We start from the raw sequence: 19,878 nt of genomic DNA on the forward strand, positions 1-19,878 counted from the left end.
AAGTACAAGTTAATGGGGGCTGTATTTTAAATGTGTGCACTGCTACGTAAATTACAACTTCTTCTCCCCCTAGAATACTTAGTTGTATCAAAGCAGGCACCCAAATTAGTGAATATTTAGCAAAGTGGCCTTCATCTCTCTGTGCTTCAATTACATGATTTCTTAGAGGTGTTGGGAGGATAGATTAATTATAGTGAGAGCTGAGAGCACCACAAAAAGCTGAGAAAACCACAAAAAAGCCTATGAAGAAATTGGTAATTTTGTATTCAGTGCAGGATTTTGATGATGTGTGCTAAATAAGGTCTGGAATCAAACATAGAAGGATGAAGATAAAAAGAAAAACTGAATAGCTCCCCATTCAGTTAGTGTCCATTTTACACACTGAATAAGTCCTGTAAGGGGGGAAAATGCAACATTAGTTCTCATATTTTATAACTTTTGAGTTTTGAATCTGTAAATTTAATATTTGTGTAGCGTGAGATTAGAGAAAATGCACAGCAGAAATGGCACAAAAGAGTGTTCTTCCATGAGAACATCTCACGGATTTCATTTAAGCAAGAAATAAGAGTTTGTGCAAATTTTTATGTACAAAGAGCTTTTGTTATTGTTGTTGTTAGCGCCGGAAATGAAGCTGCTTGTTATCAGTAAACTTCTCAGCAGCTGCCTAGCCAACAGCCTGCCCTGTTTCCTTGTCTGGCTACACGGTGCTGTGTACCGCAAGTACAGCTGGGGGTAGTAAATAAACTTGGAAGAGATCTAATATTCCTGAGCTGACATGATGGGCCTGCCTTTTCGTGAAAAGGAATTGAAGTGTGGGGTTCAGACACATGGGAGCTTAATTTTTAAGCTTTATGGTTAGAGGTACAGTCTTTACTGCCCTCACCTCTACTCTAACTATTTAAGTCTCCTGTGTGAATCTCAGTCCTCTCTGGAATCAAAAAGCAAAGGAAGCCTCAGTTTTTAATTTCTACCTGTCAGTCACTCGAGCAGAATTGATGACCCGTTCACAGGGATTACTAAAGCTACACAGGCAGGAACCCATCTGACAGGTAAAGGAAAACTCCCTTTTTGTTTGGTACCTTCGTGGCTGTAATTAACATTTCTGTTTTGTTCTAATTATAGTTTTTGTATCTTGGCCATTATGCTAATAGTGTTGTTCAGTAGTATGTGAGATTGCATTCATTATCACTGGTGAATTAAACCTTTATTAAAGAAAAATTCCCTCAGGCCTCATTCTGAAGTTAAGTAATTATTCATTTGGTTTTATCCTGGCAATTAGCTTATATACTGTAGCACTCATGATTGAGTTTCTATACCTCCCCAGATGAGATTAACCCACCATGGTAAATAAATGCGTAACAGCTCCCAATGTGTTGTTTTAAGCGCATTATTATACAGCTAAAAAAAAAAAAAAGACAAAAAAAAAAAAAGACTCATCATTCAGTAAAACAGCTTTCGAGTTCCTAGCAGACAACAAAGTCAGAAGGAGATTGTGCTGGACATTTGGGGCTCCATGGAGCAACAGTAATAACAAATGAGTTTACGAAGCCCTCCAACAGAGCAGTTAATTCTTTCTTCAACTGCAATGACTTCCTTGGTCAATATGCTTCATAACTAAGACATGCACTACACTCAGCCACACTCACATTCTAAATCAAGCCTTCTGAGAGCTTCCAGACATAAATAAATTTCCTGGATGATGTAGCCTAGCTCAGTCATGAGAGGGGGAAAAAATGTTGAGGAAAGTCTTATTCACCCACCCCTACATATTAATAGTTTGTGAATGCCTCACAAGCACTACTGAATTCAACAATACTTCCCTGAAGAACGATGAGTTTTTATGCTTATTTTAGCACCAAAACATGGCAGCATGGACAAATTAGGGATTTACCAACTGTCACACAAGAAATCACCAATAGAAACAGATTCTGTAGTTCCCCTGTGGCCTAATCAGATGTTTTACCTGTGTTAATAGTTTTCTCTCTCATGTCTCTTTTAAGCACACATTCGGTTTAGAAATCTCTTACAAAATGTGAGTCAATGCATTTGAAGTCTCTTTTTACTGATCCAATTCATCTTATACTGCTCTATGGGGAGAGGCGACCATTGTCCTGCCTTTAATTACAGCTACAGTTTTTAGAAGTATTTTTAAATGGAAACACCTTAATAGCATTAAATGAATCAATCAAGCATCCTTGATTCCATACAAGACTTCAGTGATGGCTCATATATAATCATTGTGAAAGGTGAAACCTAACGTGCTACCACAGCCAAAACATTAATCAACTACCCAAGAGTTTTGCCTCAAGAAGTAATTTAGGATTTGACCTTGAATTTGGGTAGCTAGTATATGTGAAATGCAGACATTACCTCCACTCTGTTGTGAACCTTGCAAATTTGTGCAGATAGGAAAAATTAGTATACATTGATTTTTGATAAGCATCATTTAATCTCTTGTATATTCTGGCAATATCTACCATATACCCAAAGGATCTAGGAACCACCTTAAACAGCTTCACTTTCAATTCCAAATGCAAGCTGCAGGTCATTAACCTTGCCTCAATATCAAACATGTGAAGCACAGCAGACATAAAGTAAATAAATGAAAAATAATTTTGAAAACTGCCACATAATTTTCCCATTGACTAAAAAACAGAGAAAAAGAAGAGGGAGGCACAATGCTGTTCCTGTCCTTTAATGCATGTCATGAAAGTATTTCACTCCAGATTCTCAAAGGTTATCTGCCTCACCTGCACTACTATCAATGGAAGTTGCATGCCTAAATATATTTGAGTTTCTGGGCTTCAGCTCCATGCAGCTGAAGGTCAGATGAAAATCTGAATAAGGACGTTAGTAAATCTTATTAAATTATGTGGAGTTATCGATCACATAACACAATGTTGTTTACAGTAGGTGTTATTCCGCCTCTCAGGATACTGAAGAGGTTGCTTGATTAATATTCATAAGGTGGTTTAAGGTAATAAAGTGATATATAAGTCACAAATATTATTGTACTGTACTATATGTCATTCCTCTAGTAGGTTTTAACTGTGTACTGTAAGACTTCCACACAGAAGTCATCCTCCTCTGAATGTGCTTTACAGACCACTGTATCCATTGAGGGCTCAGTGGCAGTATGGTACAACGGTCAGGGAGGTTCCACCTTCAGCCTTTACTCCTAACTGCTTTGTGGAGTAGCAGTTACATCACTATGGAAAGAAAGCTCTCATCAATAAATAGGAAATTGCAGATACGGCCTGTTGAGTGCTAACAGCTATTCAGGAGGAAAAGGAGGAGTAAACTTGGGTTTCAGCTGAAAAATCATCCTGTCAGATTGCATTAAGAAGGCTTCCATGTTTAATCATGTGTCAGTTATTTCACAGCAAACCTTTTCTGCTGATCAGTAAATCTACTTTTGATTTCCACAACAGCAAATGAAATCAGTCTTGGTTTTTATCCCTCCTGCATTATTAGAAGTCATGCTTTCATGGTAATGAAAATCCTGAAGACCGATTTCTTTTTTTTACTGGTATCTATTCAAGTGAAATGCTGCCTGTGCCCTGACCATTCAGTGTTGGAATGCCAATAGATAATGCCATGCCTCAGGACATCCATTGCAGTTGTGCAAAAAGGGAGTAGGTTTCCTCCATACATAAATTATCCACAGTATGATAGTCCTTTCAATCATGGCCCCTCAAAGTTCTCAGAAAAATAAAGTGGAAAAGAAAAGACAGAAAGAAAACTAAAGCTCCAGAATTTTCCACTGCTGAAATTGTCTTCTGTTGAGTTACTTCAGATTTTTGTCCCTGCAAGAATGGGAGACCTAAACCTGCATTCTTAATTGAAGAGAGATATTTTAGAAAAAAATTGTTGATGATACAAGTGATATTCACCTATACTTTGATGACGGGACATCAGACCAGCTGAGGTAGGCAGTGAGCTGTTAGGTAGAGCCTGCCAATGCGTTGATTCTTTTTCCAGACATTTTTGCCTCTACCAAGAAGTCCATCAGCTGCTGTGCACACTTCTACTATAGCAGATTAAGTTTTACAAGCTTATTTAGTTAGCAAGACTGGTTATTTTTCTCTTTTGTCTAGGGAAAAAACCACTCCTGTTTATTCTTTTGAAAACCACTTTCTTACTGAAATGCTGAATTTCCATTAATTTTGTCATAACTGTACTCAGTGTAAACAGGAAACATTTGCACTGTGAATCAGAGTATCATATAAAAGTAGAAGATATTTCAGTGGAGAATTTTGGAGATGTCTGTTTGAATGCTCTGCTATGGAGAAGATGCTAGGAGGTTGTGACAGGAGTGAAGAGGGTTTGGTTTAAGCAATTTATTGCCTCTGGTAGACACTCCAATGGTGAAACTTGTGCAAGGTTTTTGAAGTTGTTATTATCATTGAAGAACTGTAAAAATCATATCCAATTGCAGAGAAAAGGACATGTAATGATGTTCAAAGCTAGCTGATTTAATTGGCTGGTGAGCAGCATATTTCTCTCAGAGGGCCTGTATGTTAAAGTATTCAAATATATCAGGCTTGCATTAAAGCAATATCTAATGAAATTGTAAACCAGTGTAACTCTAGTTTGTTTGTTGCTTTGCATCCCTGTCTTCAGTGGTGATCATAACAACATATATAATCATAGCAACAGTCTTTAATTTTAAGTTAGTAGAAAAAATTTCTTGCTAAAAGGAGATTTGTTGATTTTCTGTCAGGCTCCAGATTCCTGATGTGGCAAACTGTGAAATGATGACTATACAGGTTGGTTAGGAAAACAGGCCTTGCTTTGTAGGGACAGGTCCCCAATGCTGTTGCCTTAATGAAATCTGATCATCTTGAGGAAAGTTTTCAGATATTCCAGTAAAAAGGTGCTAAAAGAATATATTTATTAATGGCCTTTAGAAAAAACTCTAGCTTCACATTCTATATGCCATTGCCTCATTCATATCTGAATCACACCGATTCTCTGAAATGGTCAGAAAATAAATGTTAGCCTGTTAGTTATTTTCACATTTCCTTATGTTTGCTAGATATGGAATTCCTAAAATTTTAAGTTCTTCATTCAGGCTGCTCTTCAGGTGTAATATGTAGCACTTTTAAAAAGATATATTAGAAAAACTATCCATTTCAAAGGAGTATTCCAGAATTTACCTGCAACAGGGAAGTCCAGGACTCCAACTTCTTTTTATTGTTAGAATCCTTTTGGGAAGGTGGTCCTTAACCATGGTAATCTTGAAAATATTGATGGCCACTTGATGCCAGGGATCTTAATTTTGCAGGATACCTAACCTGCTATCTACTGTTAGGGCACAGATTATATTAGCCAAATTTTCCCCTGATATTTCCTTCATAAGTAGAGTGAAAGTCAGGATATACTCAGATTCTGCTGTCTTAACTCTTGACAGATGTTGGCTTGAGTAGTCACCATTATAATATGCTTTTGAAAACCTGCAAGTTTGTTTCACCTCCATTTGACTCTGTCTCTTAAGTTACTAGGTATATATCCATGCGTTTATTCCCACTGCAAATGTGAAGAGAGTATTAACAAAGTTTTGGTAAATTATCAACACTACTTTTTATAAAATTTGAAAGGTGCTTCAGATTTCTGCTGGCATATGACGGGAGCTAATCTTCAAGTAAAGAGATCACAACATGCTGTGCATATGAGCAGAAAGGCATGTTTTTATTCGTGGCTGATACCTGTTCTTTTCCAGATTCCCCTAAAAGGAACTGGGCAGAAATGATACCATTCCTTAGTCTTACTGAAGCACATTTGAGTTCCATTGTAATAATGACCAAATTAAGCTTCTCTATATTGAGGCTGGGAATGGATTTCCTGAAGAAACAGGGTAAAAATAGTTTCAAATGAGCTCAAGCTTTTGCTTACTCTTTCCACAGTCAGGTAAAATAAGACCTTAGAAGGTTCAGAACCAGGAATGGAAAACCTGCAAATGACTTTGCCATGGGCAAATGTTTAGTAATGTTAAAGTATTTTTTAAAACTCTTTTGTTATATTGTTTTAGGAGGTTGCAGGGTCAAAAATAGAATTTTCAGCAGGTCAAAATATCAAAGCATATTTTTAAAATCACTTTGACATATTAGTGTTTTTATTGCACATAGCACAGTAATGGCTTGCTGCCAGTCAGACACATTCTGCTTGCTTTATTTACACATTGAGGTCAATGAGATTCCAAAGCAGGATTACTCATTTGTCCCTAACAAATTTAGATTTGCCAGTGAAATGACCTATGTTGTCAGCAGGATTGTTTTCAACCAAAGATCCTGAGTCCGTGCTATGTGAGTTAAAGGGGTTACTAGTATAATGGTAATAACAACATCTTTGGTAGACCTACACTCTTCAGTTTGTTTAAAGAGTACCAGTTATTATGACAATATGATATTATAACAGTAATATTGCTAACAGCATGTAATGTTGTTGGCATTTTAATGATCTCCTTTCCATTTCTGGAAACCTGACTTGTGGTTATGAATGGTCAAGGATCTTGCATTGCCTGACTGTGGTGCCAAGCTGCAAACTTGGAGTGACTTCGATTCCTTTGGTGATTCTTGTTTGTCTTTTCTACATGGGTGACCTTCATTCTGAGATTAGTCAACACACAACAGGAAATACAAATTTTGGATCACTTTTGTAATTCCCAATCCTGGGTTTTGTAATTCCCTCACACCCTGGTTAGGTGTTAGGACCATAAGAACTTGCATTTATGCAGTTTCTGTCTGCATACCATAAATATTATGTTTTTAAATGTTTTATTTTCACTATTTACCCATGGAGGGTATATTGATTTCCTTTCAGTGCTGGGTTAATGTAAAATGTATATTAACCTGGAAGAGATAAATTACTTAATGTAATTTTGTAGCTACAGTCTTTGTCATACTCAGAGGCTTGTTATTTACCCATCCAATTGTATAACCAATTATTCCCATAATCCTCAGCGTTTAAGAATAAGGTTTCCATGGTAATCTTAGATTTTGCAAATGCTTATCATTTCTCTAAATGGATAGCTTAAATAAATAAGTGATCAGCTATCTTGTAGCCAGAATACACTTTATTGGTATAAAAAGCAGAAATATACCTCTGTTATAAAAATAGACTAGTTTGTTCAGCCATAATAAGTTCACAATCTGCAGAATCATGACCCTGCTGATAGTGTTAACAAAAGCTTGCTCCTTAATTATCTGCATTGCATTCAGCTGCTGTTTCCCTCCTAAACTCAATTATAATTCTAATAGCAGCTGTGCTGCCATTGTTTGTTGCAATTCATTTTAAAGAAGTTTGATTGGATGTCATTGGTCTTTTTGACTAAATGTGCAAGGTTCAAAGTATCCACTGCCACTAATAGCCCTCATCTCATCTCAAGATTATACTAATTATTTACATAATTATATATTATACATTATAGAGCTATTATGTATTATTTCTAAATGATAGTTCTCTATCAAAGATGTTGAACAAAAGAATATATATAGTTTTATTGTCCTTACACATAATTCAGTGTTGGTGAAGATATGCTTATGCTTACTCTCTGTTTCTGTGTTAGCCAACAGTTGAAGTATCCTTCCAGTACACTGAAAATTTATTAGAGCATTCAGGAGTGTCTATTTCTTTCAGTTATGACTTCTTCTGTACATCTATGTCTGCAATGGATGTGATAAGCACTTCTACAGGAACAAAAATGTCCTCTGATGTCCTTCAAGTTTTGTTGTCTTATTATAAGGCAGATCTTTGTTTGATGATTTGGAGAGGGTCCAGAGAAGGGCCACAAAGAGGATCAAAGGACCGGGAAGCCTGCCATCTGAGGAAAGGCTGAGAGAACTGGGTTTGTTCTGCCTTGCGAAGAGAAGGCTCCAGGGAGACCTTGTCACCATGTTCCAGTATTTAAAGGGTGGCTACAAAGAAGATGGAGACTCCCTTTTTACAAGGAGTCACTTGGAAAAGACAAGGGGTAATGGGTACAGGTTACTCCTGGGGAGATTCTGATTGGACACAAGAGGAAAATTTTCACAATGAGAACAACCAGCCATTGGACTAATCTCCCCAGGGAAGTGGTGGATTCCACAACATTGGGGACTTTTGAGATTTAGCTGGTCAGGGTGCTGGGCCATCTTGTCTAGATGGTGCTTTTGCCAAGAAAGGTGATCCTTGAGGCCTCTTCCAGATGATCCTTGAGGCCTCTTCCAACCTGGTATTCTATGAATGTAATAATTATAACAGCTAGTAGAAGTACACTTCATGATTGCCACTTACATAACTGTAAAAAAGCCAGGTCATCTCTAGTGTAATATAAGAATTTATATGATGGAATATTTCAGGTCATTTATACAAGAATAGACAAAAGTAAATGAAGAAATTGCTGCAGTTCTTGGATTTTGGATTGGATTTCATGTGTGGAGCTAATTCTATTGACTTTATATCACTACTACAAACATGCCTATTTCAGGATAACTCTTATACGTCAAAGAAAATAAAGCAGGAAAAAGAAAATAAATCTTTGATTATCTTAAGAAAAGGCTATCTGTTTAGATACAGAACTAGATTTCTTTGATGTTTAAAAGTGAAATGAAGTGACTTGAAGTGGCAGTTTTATTTCGAGGACCATGGAAGCATAAAGTTTGGTTTGGGTACATCTAACACAACGGCAAGGCCATGAATTCTGTTTTCTTATCATGGAAATGATGGTGATGGCCACCTGCATATATGTGGGGCATCAAAAGGCTTGGTGCCTGTTGAAAACTCTGGAGTGTCAGTGTATTAAATCATGAGGGCAGTCTTGCACTTTTTTTTCAGTTTGTTCTTTCTAATATCTAAAATGTTACCAAAAAAAAAAAAAGCCCCAACAACTCCACAAAGCATTAAAAGAACCCTGTTGGATTTGCAAAGTCAAGTGATTTATAGTTTGCACATCAGCTGCACTGCATATGCAAATTGGCCTCTACATATATACATAGCATAATGGTCTTCAGTTGCACAATCATGTACATATTTGTGAGAAATTGCTGCCCCATTCAGTACAAGAGATTCAGAGTTTATGGTGAAGAAACTGCAGTCAAGACTCCTCCATTTTTTGCAGAAGCTAGAAGGTACATAGCAAATGAGATGAGAATTGCAGGGAGAGAATGGTTACCTAGTTAGAGTATTTGCAAATTGCTCACAGTAGCTCCACAGAGTTTCTTTTTGCTGATAATTCATTTATATAAAAGTGTTTGCAGAGGTGTTCAGTATTTTTGGGTGCCTGACTTGGGATCTTGATGACTGATACGCAGAAATGCTGAGGATTCAGAGCTACAACTGATGTTTAGATTTCTGCTACAGCTTGAAGCTTGTGTTTAAAGCATATAAAATGCTAATAGAATGCCAAACACTCTGGAGATGAGATACAAGATGTCTGAGAGTAGGAACCCACAATTCGTGGATTGTCTCATCCTTAACCTGTTTTGGTCAGATTTTTAAATGTATTTGCATGGCTAGTGATGGGCATAGTCTCATAGAAGAAATTTCAGAAGCACCTGTGTGCTGGAAATTGTTTTAGCACTTTCAGGAAAATTAGTCTCCTTCATGCATTTTTGGGTACCTATTTAACTGTGAAAAATCTGATCCTATGTGCCTTAGCTCCTAAGCAGTAAAATGGCCATAATAAAACCCATTGCTCCTTTAGGTTGTTTCAAAATTTATTAATGTCTCTGAACATCTGATACTCTCATGATGAGTCCCATGAAGAAGCTCATGAGGAAATTACTAATTCCATCTTCAGCTCAGACCATGAGTACTGTATCGTAATCAAGTCCTGGGATAAGACACTGAAAAAGGAGAAAACAAAATACAAAATAGTTGGTCATGAGGTGAACATCATCAGCTTGGTGCAGTGAAGGAGACAGGGCTCATGTGGATCGTGAAGTTTAGGACCTTATTATAATGCACATGCAAAAGGGATTCTAACACTTGAGTAGTACTTGACTTTGGGACCTTAGTAATGATAACAGAACACAGTTCTTTTATATGTAATATTCTATAAAGTTTTGGCTGACAGTCTTTTGGGAAGATACATATATCTATCTTATAGCTCTGCCACCTGTTATTAATAGAGTCTTCCTAAACTGGAGGCAATACAAGCTTTATTGCACCTCAGGCTGTCATATATTTATATTAGGGGAGTGATGAATGCACTTTTTCTTTTTTCAGAGTGGGCTACCGAATACTTACAATTGAAATCCTCTGGAAAACAAATATGAATCTGGATAATGAGACAAGTCTGCCATGTTGATGAAAATAAATGTAAAGTTTCTTCTAACAGAGCTTCAGAAGCACAATCCACTTAGAGGAGTACTGTATATCTGTTCCAACTATCTCATTGTATGGAATATAAAAATTTATTTGAGAGTTATGCAAGGCATTTCACACAGAATCCAAACTTTAACATGGTTTAGGATTTGAAGGGTAATTTCAGAAGAAAAAAAAAAATCCACAGTTTTAGTGTGAATTCTACCACACACTTCCCCACACACCCCCTTTCCCCCTTTCTTTTTTTTATTATGTTCTTGGTATCTCTGTATACCTGGAGCTCTGGTCTGGACTTGCAAATTCTGTGGATTTCCTTAGATTTCTGTTCCAGTACTATCATCCCATGAATATATTTCTAAATACTTACAGAAGGCAGCCAGTATGTTGGATTCATGGTCATTGTAGTGTTATTTTTGCTGCTTCTTTTTGCCCAGTGGATGAGGAAGAGCTAGCAGTTGTACCATGCTACTCCACTTTGAAGCAAAAGCTTTTAAAAGTCTTATTTTTGTCCCATAGATGAACATTTAAAAAATATTTTAAAATTAACTGAGGATTCTGTTTGGTTCCACAGATTGTTTACATTTTGACTTGAAAAACTGAAGGAAAAGAAATGGAGTGAAGCAAAATAAAATCCCAGGGTACACCATTAAGAAATTGCACTTTTGAGATTCCAGCCTAACCTTCATCTGTTTTTCTTGTGTATTATTCTAATTAGCTTGGATCTCTTTTACATTCCTGTTTACATTTCTTTTTAGTAGATCTTTCTGATTCCACATTTTTTTTTCTTCTATTTACAAATTAAATGCAAAGTGACATGTGGTGTGAGTTACCAGATATGGGATGCTTTATTACCTCTGAAGCAAATAACACAGAGAATAAGTACACGTATCAGGGGAAAATGGCACTACCTTGTATTTGATTGGAAAAATAGTTCAGAAAATACAGATGAATATTCATAAGTAAACCTGTGTTTTCTAATAGCAAAGGCATAATATTTTAAGAAAAATTTAAATCTAGGATGAGAATAATTGAAAAAAGTAAAAAAAGAAAGCAATAGTGGATACATTTTTACAACTGCATCACTGTATAGTTTTTGAAAGAGATGCAACACTAATGGTAAACCAACCAAGCATGCATTCTTATGTTTATTATTGGTCATTCTAATCAGCTCCAACCATTCTAGCCTATTATTTTCTCTTACATTAAAAAGAATAATAATTATTATTTTGTATTAAAATAAGTGATAAGCATACATATCTCTGCACTTTTTAGATATTGAATACAGGATAGCTAACAGCAGTAGCCTTCCAAATGAATTATAACAACTAGAAAATTTCTGAATAGCAGTAAGAAATAACGTAAGTAAAATATGCCACTGTGACTTTTATAGTCAGATGATACAGACCTGATTCCGGTAGTAGAAAGCATTTTTATTTTATAGAATTACAGAGCAAATGCTCTAGTCCTTGAAAGGAGAACACTCACTCACTGCTTGTGGAATGGGGTAAAGGATGTAAAGTTAGCAGCAGCATAAGTCTGCCTAGTTGTATTTGCACTTCTTAATAGCTTAGTAAGGTTTCTGTGTTCCTTCTGGTTTGTGACCTTGCTTATGTCTGCAATTATCCGCCTCACTTGCTTTTAAGATGCACAAGAATTTTTTTTCCTCCTTCAGTTTGCAAAAGGTACTTCCTATATGCTTTTTTCCACCATATATCAGCACAGCAAGAGTTAGGATTTGAGTGTCTAGTCCAGACTGAGTGCCTACATATAAAATTTACTTGTGGCATATACAGGAAGCTATGACATGCCAGAACACAGGCTATCGGTAATGAAGAAGCAAAAGTAAAATGGTTTGTCTGATTAAAGTAAAATGGTTTGTCTGAGTGTTCATAAAATGGCATGTATGTCCATGTAAAAAAGGAGCTTTAAAAATGAAGACAGTTCAACTGTTGAATTTTTTGAAAGAGATATATATATATATATATTTGTTAAAATGGAGAAAATGATTTATTTTCTGAAACTTTGTGATGTATTCTGGAAAAGATGAACTCATTATTTATCCAAGTACTTTAGGGCTAAATTGAACAGGGAATCATTTTTTTGTTTGTTTCTTGATAAACCTGGCTGTTCTAAGTCTTTCTGTGTTTGCTGGTTTCTAGTTCCCATGTCCTGTGGGAACTAAGAGGAATCTATTTTTATCGTTTGATTTTCAACACGAGAAGCTTCTTGTAACTGGCAGGGAAATGACCTTCCTAAAACACTGCAAATCAAAACTTGGCAATTGGTTCTTAAAGTGTTTTTGTAACTGATGAGATTATAGACCTAGTACCTATACAGGAACATTTCCATACGCGTGTGATAGATCTGTGTTCCATCTTCTGTTATATATTGAAAGTCTTTTTAGTGCACTCAGTGTGCAATTTGAAGCCTAGTATTTGACAAATGCAAGGTGGTCTAATGTTGTAAAATGTTTGAACGTTATAACAGGACATTACCAAAATAAAGTTTTTCTGCCCAAGTGCTGGGAAGCAATGAGGAATTAGACCCGTAGATTGTTCCTCCTGAAGTCTGATGAGAAGTAACTGTTGTACTTGCTGGCACATGTGAACGTGTCTTAAGGCAGCCTGATTGCACTTAGGGGTCGAATGGTAGCAATAGCACTGAGCAGGAGGCCCATGTTCAATAATATTTATATCGTAGACGTGCTTTGTCTTTGCCAACTCCTGTTTCTGTTGTTTATCACCCACCTTTCAGCATGCCTTTGTAGCAGGTTGCAAACTGACTGCTTTGCTACCTAACTTGGCAATTCGAATTTGAAATCTTTGTTCTGTAATTCCTCCAATAGGTTGGCTGGTTTTTATTTTTTCTCTTCAAAATGGGTAATATGGTTTGTCATTTCCCAGCTCTGGGACCTTGGCTGTTCTCCATTAGTTCTGAAGAATAATAGCCAGTGCCTCCAACACTATTTCTGCAAGTTCCATTAGCTGGCTGGGATGAATTCCATCTGATTTCTGTGAATTTTCTTTTGTTGCAATAAATGTATTGTATGTTAAAAGATCATTTACCGCATTACTTGAGAAAGCCTGGGCAAATCTGTTCTACAAGATTCTTTAGAAAGAAGGCTAGGAATGTGTGTATTAGTGTCTGGATGGCAAGTGAGAGCTGGATATTCAAAGGACAGCTGAACTGCTGCAGTGATTCTAGGGGACAGAAATGTAACATATCACCATACCAGCAGATGAACTGGCCAATGGACATTTGGGGATGTTGCACACAAATGAATTGTCTTTATAAAGAATAACTATTAACGATTACTCTTATTTAAAATTGGAATAGTGATCAAAAAATCTATTTTAAAAATCTTTTTATTAAAGTGAAAGTGCTTCTTGTTTATAAACCTGACCCTTCCCTAGTACATCTGCTCGATTAGTCCTGCATCTTAGGTTTCAAGTCAAGTTTTAATGAACTTTGTTGTCCTTTCTCCTTGTCATGTGTTGTGTGCATTGCATCGGAGATCAATGATCCTTACATTTATTTTCCTAGATTGTATCACTCGATGACATGATTCTGAAATGCTTTTTTAGCAGTTTTGCCCTTCAGCTGTAAATTGTGATTCTGTGCTTCTTCGTTAATGATCTTGGAGTGCTTACATAACTACTTAAGAGAAAATATTAAATGTAAGATGGTTCCATTAATTTAAGAGCAGGGACATTCTATTTAGACTCCCCTTTCCTTGCTCAAGGAGTACAGCATTTTTCATTTTGATAAATGATTTGCCTTGGTATAACTTTTTTAACTAATGGGTATAGAAAAAAACCTGTTAAATAAAAATGGTATGACAAAAAAGTGTGACATTCACTTTATTTTATACAGAAAGGAATGTAACACAAAGTGATTTTATTGAACTGTAACAACAAAACGTTGGAAGTTCAGTGCTGAATTGGCCTTGAAATTTATTCCTCATGTAATATAGATCCCTTCACCCCCAGATGTAGGTTCAGATATAGTCCAAATGGTTGAAGACCAACCAAGGCTGCTAGCAATGCATTGCTCTAAGGTATTTCAGTCGTCTTCCTTTTCGAAAGGACGTAACGGGTGCACTTACCCTGAGAGTCAGTATCAGCATCCCCCCTCCCACCCCCCAGCATGCTTCCAGAGAGCTTATTCTAATTGTTGCTACAAAAAGGTCATATCCAGAAATTGCTTTACATTGCTTTAACTGTTCCTGCAGTCAGGAACAAGGCTAGAGTTTCCAAGGAAGTGAGCCCTCCATATGTGAGTGCCGAAGCTCCTTGGTCTCATGAGGACTCATGGTTCCTGAGTGCAGCAGAAGTACACTGACAGGATCAGACTCTTTTATGGACTCCTTTTTCATTTTTGAGGTGTTCTGTTTTTAAAAATAAACTATGATAAGCTGCTGTTGAAGATCAGTGTATAAAGTGTAGTAAGAATAGTTTCTTACTTGAAATTTTAGCCTTTTCTGGTTTTTAATAGGGTACTGTGAACAAATATTTCATTTAAACATGTCATTTAATGGTCTAACTTCATGTGTGCTACACCTTGTGATCAATAAACAGTAAGTATCAAGCTTGAGATTTTCAAAGGACCTGAAGAATAATGGCACATTCATCTCCCATTAAGTTTTGAATTCCTTTGAAAATTTTAGTCATGCTTATCACTGGACTCTACTCAGAAAAGTTTGAACTGGATTAATTAGTGAGTGTCTTTATAGAACACATTTGCATATTGAACAAGCCGAAGTATTAGAACAGTAATCAGTTAAATCTTTCCAAACTGGACACCTTTGTCCTGTTTTCTAATCACATCCAGCAGCTCCACAGTTTATAAGCCTACATACATCTCATCCTTGTAACTTGCAGAAGTCCACAATTCCATCCTAATGCGTTTCAGTTAAGTAATAAAAGGAAATCTATCTGTACAGGCTATTACTGTGAACGTCAATTTCATTTTTATATATATCAGAGGAAAGATGTTGATGATTATACATTTTTTTCTTTTCTTCAGTTTCCACTGCTGCTGTAAGAAGCATCAAAAAGCATCAAGCAATTGAAATGGCTTTCACATTATTTCCTCCTCTTGGTGCAAAAGGGAAGAACCCAATTACAGTGCAGCTACCATGGGTGCACCCTCTCATGGCTGGAAAAGATGGATCCAAGAAATCAGGTAAAAATTTCAACCCTCAGAAGGATATTAATGTAATGAAGAGCATGAAGATGTTGTACCTTCCACATCACCTATTAGAACCTGTATATGTGTTATATACATGTCTACAAACAAATTCAGCACCATCACCACCCCTGCCGCTGAAGAACTGATGTATACTTTACAAAAATTGAGTTAGTTTACCTATTGGCTTTCAATACAATGAGAAAAAACCCTCAGTTTTTAGTAGTTTCCAACACAAATCCTACTAATTCAGCAACTGAGCATCACACTTAACCTACAACAGTTTTTCTGTGTGTGTTAATATCAACGAGGGCATGCTCGGTTGTAATCTCTGAAGGTTCAAATTTAGGGGCAGAGCTGTCTTTCTGCCGCTTCTGCCTCAGAATCACAGGCAGAGGGACTCCACATTTACATGCAAATGAATCTGGATGTGCAGAAAGAATCCACAGTGTGTGCTGAAGGGAGGAGGTGAAAAAGATAGAGGAGAGGATGCCTCTCCAGGTTGTGTTAGCATTGAGGGTACAGTGCTACTGCAAAGTCTAAGCAGATACACTTGGCTTGTCTCAGGACATGATTCCACTGAGAAAGGGATGATGACTGCAGTCAGGGACTGTGTGAGCAGGGGAGGGGTGAAAATAAAAGGAAAAAAAATCAATTAAAAACCTCCACAAAACTATGAAGTGTGTAGCAGGCTGGGGTTTTGGTTTCTTAATATTAGAATAAGAAGATTTTTCTTTGTCACAAGCTTGGAGTCAGAGGAAACATCAGACTAAAGTCTGTATGGGAAATGATTTGCACTTCTTATACCCTTTCCCCTTACTTTGCCAGGTAATAGCAGCCAAGCTGTATGCTAGAAACTCAAGGCCAAAATTTTGTCAGCTACTCCCACACCTCCATGGGAATTTCCTGCAGTTCATTTAGACTCTAAAACTAATTCTAGGATGTTGGCCCCAAGACAGCACTCTCTAGGTTGCGCAGAAACGTGGAATTTAAGGACAAGGAAAGACAAATGTCTACCTCTGCAAATATAGATTATTTTTCAAATGTGTATATAAATCAGAAGACTGTGGAAAGAAGGAATAAGTAGCAGAGGAGAGTGGGAGCCATCCCTTGTCCAGATAACATTCAGTGTTCTTGTGCTGCATTCAGATGAAAAGAGCACTGGATTGAAATTAAGACAGTTGTGCTCATCCTCGATGTGTTAACAAGACAGTCTCCTTCTCCTGTCACTTTTCACAAGTGTCTTCATGACAGCTGCTGTGCTGAAGAAATTATTATTCAAAAAAATATCTTTCTATCTCACTTGAACTTTAAGTTGCAGGATCTGTTTTTAAACTAATTTTTCACTACTGTATTTTCATAAGTAATAATTCATTACTCTAACAGCTGTAAGCGTCTGATTGAAAATGAAATGTAAAAGGATATTTTCTTACCTGCAGACATAAAGGGTATTTTTAAGGCATACAAAAGCTTTTTTCTGTTTTTGATGTGCCATTAGCACTGTCTTTAACTGTGCTTGAACTCATACTATGATATGCTGAATTATACTGTCTTTGGGCCAGGTCCCTGTCTGCTGCAAATAGTCCTAAATTCATTGATTTTAATGCAGCAAGGCTGGTATACAACACTTGTACACAGGTGCCATTTTTGTGAGATTATTGAAGTCTGCCAAGACCTGAAGTATTTAAATGCTCTCCTCATGCTAGTCAATATTCTAGATAATGACTTTTGATTTAACGTGCTTATTCAGATATTTGATAGCATATTGGTCTGTCAGATTTTGATTATATCATAGACAAGAATAGTGGAGGAGACAAAAATAGATCTTCAAATGAGATTATGATGTATATGGTAAGATCTACCTCTCGAGGGCTTTCGAGCTTTTTTGCTCAGTGACCAGAGTATTGCATCTTCTTGAGTTACAGCAGTTATTAAACTGGTTGACAAGAGAGATGCAGCAGTTGCCTTGAAAAGAGATTAGTCTATTGAAGGAGGACTTTCTGTAGCTCAGAGTCCTCTTCCAATAAGCATTTTAGCTCTGGATAGCCCTGGAAATTTATTGTGTGTTCCATCAGTAATACTCATAAACACTACAGGATTCATACACCCCTTTTTTGCTTACTGTGTCTGTTTCTGTGGCTTCTGAGATGCATTGAGCTTTCAGTGGGTAACTGTGAAGCAGTGAACACCCACTTACCAACTCATCTGTAGGCAAGGCTTTTACTATTTGGTAAAGACCTAAGCCAAGATAAACAATCCTTCAACTGTGATCATATTTAATTCAAAAGTGGAAGTTCCCATAGGCATATATTTACACCGTATATGTAAATTATGGATTCTGGTGCAGTGTGCCATTAATTTCTAATCTAAGTATAAAAATTTTACATGTGCTTAAATAAGCAGGAATTAAGCTTTTAAACTTTTTGAAAAACAATTTTTTTTTCATATCATTGGTATACAAGGCATGTTTTCATAACATTTCTGCACTTATATCAACTATTATTGCTCTTACATTACCAGTAAGTAGTGTGCTAACATCTCTTTTAAGGATGAGTAATTTTCCCTGTATTTTTTTAACTGGAAAATGGAAGATAATATTCATTTCCCCTTGGAAAAATGACTATATGAAAATGCATATTCCTCCTTGATTTATTTGCCAGCTCTTATATTCAGATTGCTTTACTGATTAAAGAGTCAGGACATCAAGGTTCAATTCACACTGAATGTTGTCACTGTGGTAAGTTTCGCAAGCATTTCAACTTTCCATATATCCCGGTTTTGATATTTGAAAATGGGACAGTATTTCAAATACACTTTCCTGAAGTGCTTTTAGGTGAAAGAAGGCATGGTTTCCTTATTTAAATAATGGCATGGACGATTGATCAATACTTTTATTTTGCTGTGTGAGCAGTTTGAAATAAATACTAAGCTGTATAACACTATCAATGATGACACAGAGTCAGCCTTTCTCTATTAGGCTTGTGGTACAATATATCCTTCTGATAGTTAAAGGAAGGACACAATGTTTTACTTTATCTGTTAAAAAAGTCTTGCTCCCCTATGGAACCAGGACATGGTATTTTGGGTTTTTTTGTTGTAAAATAAGACTTTTCTTCAATGTTTTGCTGCTACAAAGAAGCAATACAACAGAAATGTTATTGTGCTTGCTGGAAACATACATATACACCTTGAAATTATCAATATTGATAGTACAGCAATGGGCTTATTGTGGTTAATTCAAATGGAGAAGTAAGGTTGCAAAAGGTTTTTGAAGAGAAGCCTTTCCTTGAGAAACTAATTTACAATCCCACTGTTTACTACCAGAGCCTCTAGAAGTCAATGGAAATGTTCAGTGGTGATGTAGATCAGTCCCTTACAACACGCTCCTGTATGCCCACAGCAGTCTGTTTACTCATTGCTATCTCATGGGTGTAAAGAATCTCTGCCAGGATGATTTCCTGGCAATATCCAGAACAGACACAATTCCATCAACCTTTCCTTTTGCTGCTAGACTTAACTGTGGCAAGAGGGCCCTGAAAGTACCGCATCCTACCGACTAGAATTGTAGTACTTTTCAGCATTATCGTGTATGTGAGAAGAATTTTTGTAAACATGGACTCAGCAATTCCATGGGGAAAGAAAGAAGCAGAGAGGAAGCAATGTGAAACAGAAGGCTGAAGCACTCATACTTCAAGGGGTAGAGTGGTTATTCCACTACCTGAGCAAGAGAGGATATGGCAGGTGTTTAAATGTCTGCATGTAGTGCATATTAGCTCTTTCTTTTAGCTTTGATATGATTTTCCCAGTTTAATTTACATGGTATAGCTTCAAAAATAAAAAGAGAAGATATTGAAGAGCTATGATGGCAAGCTTTTCATATGGTGTCAGTTTGGGATAAAGGAATAGAAAGTTCTAATAATATCTTTCAAGCATTAATCTCTGCAAGATGTCGTGAAGACCAGAATTAGAGCAATATGTGGTCTTTGCCATCTTTGACTGTTGTGACTCAAAGACACTTTTGATCACTTAAAAAGAAAATTCAACACTTAAAAAGCACTCAAACCAGGAGAATTTCCACAACAATCCAATTCCCCATTTTACATCCCAACAGGGTCAATTTTCAATGCATTTCACATAAGAAAAAATACACTGTTCTCACGATTGTTTGTGTGTGTAGTTCTCCATACCCCATGCTGTAAGTATACCCCACAGTGTCAGATCCATGCTGTGACCAACAATGTATGCCCAGTGGGCTAGACTTGCATTATCTACTGTATGTTTATATTTTTTTCCTTTGCATTTTTGCAAAACTTCTTCTTCCTCTGTCTTAGTCTGGCAGTATGGCTTGCTATAGTTTGGGGGATTGTGAAGTTGTCTCTAAAAAGC

At 36.7% G+C, this 19,878-nt stretch overlaps 1 protein-coding gene across 1 annotated transcript in view; it reads left to right on the plus strand.

Moving 5' to 3' along the window:
* Positions 1-19,878, plus strand: part of IQCM (IQ motif containing M) — a 112,866-nt gene that overhangs the window by 72,935 nt on the left and 20,053 nt on the right. The window contains 1 exon segment of the mRNA XM_074821287.1: positions 15,331-15,489. Within this exon segment, the coding sequence (XP_074677388.1) occupies positions 15,331-15,489 (159 nt within the window).

Source organism: Strix aluco, chromosome 4, assembly GCF_031877795.1.
Source record: "Strix aluco isolate bStrAlu1 chromosome 4, bStrAlu1.hap1, whole genome shotgun sequence".
NCBI lineage: Eukaryota > Metazoa > Chordata > Aves > Strigiformes > Strigidae > Strix > Strix aluco.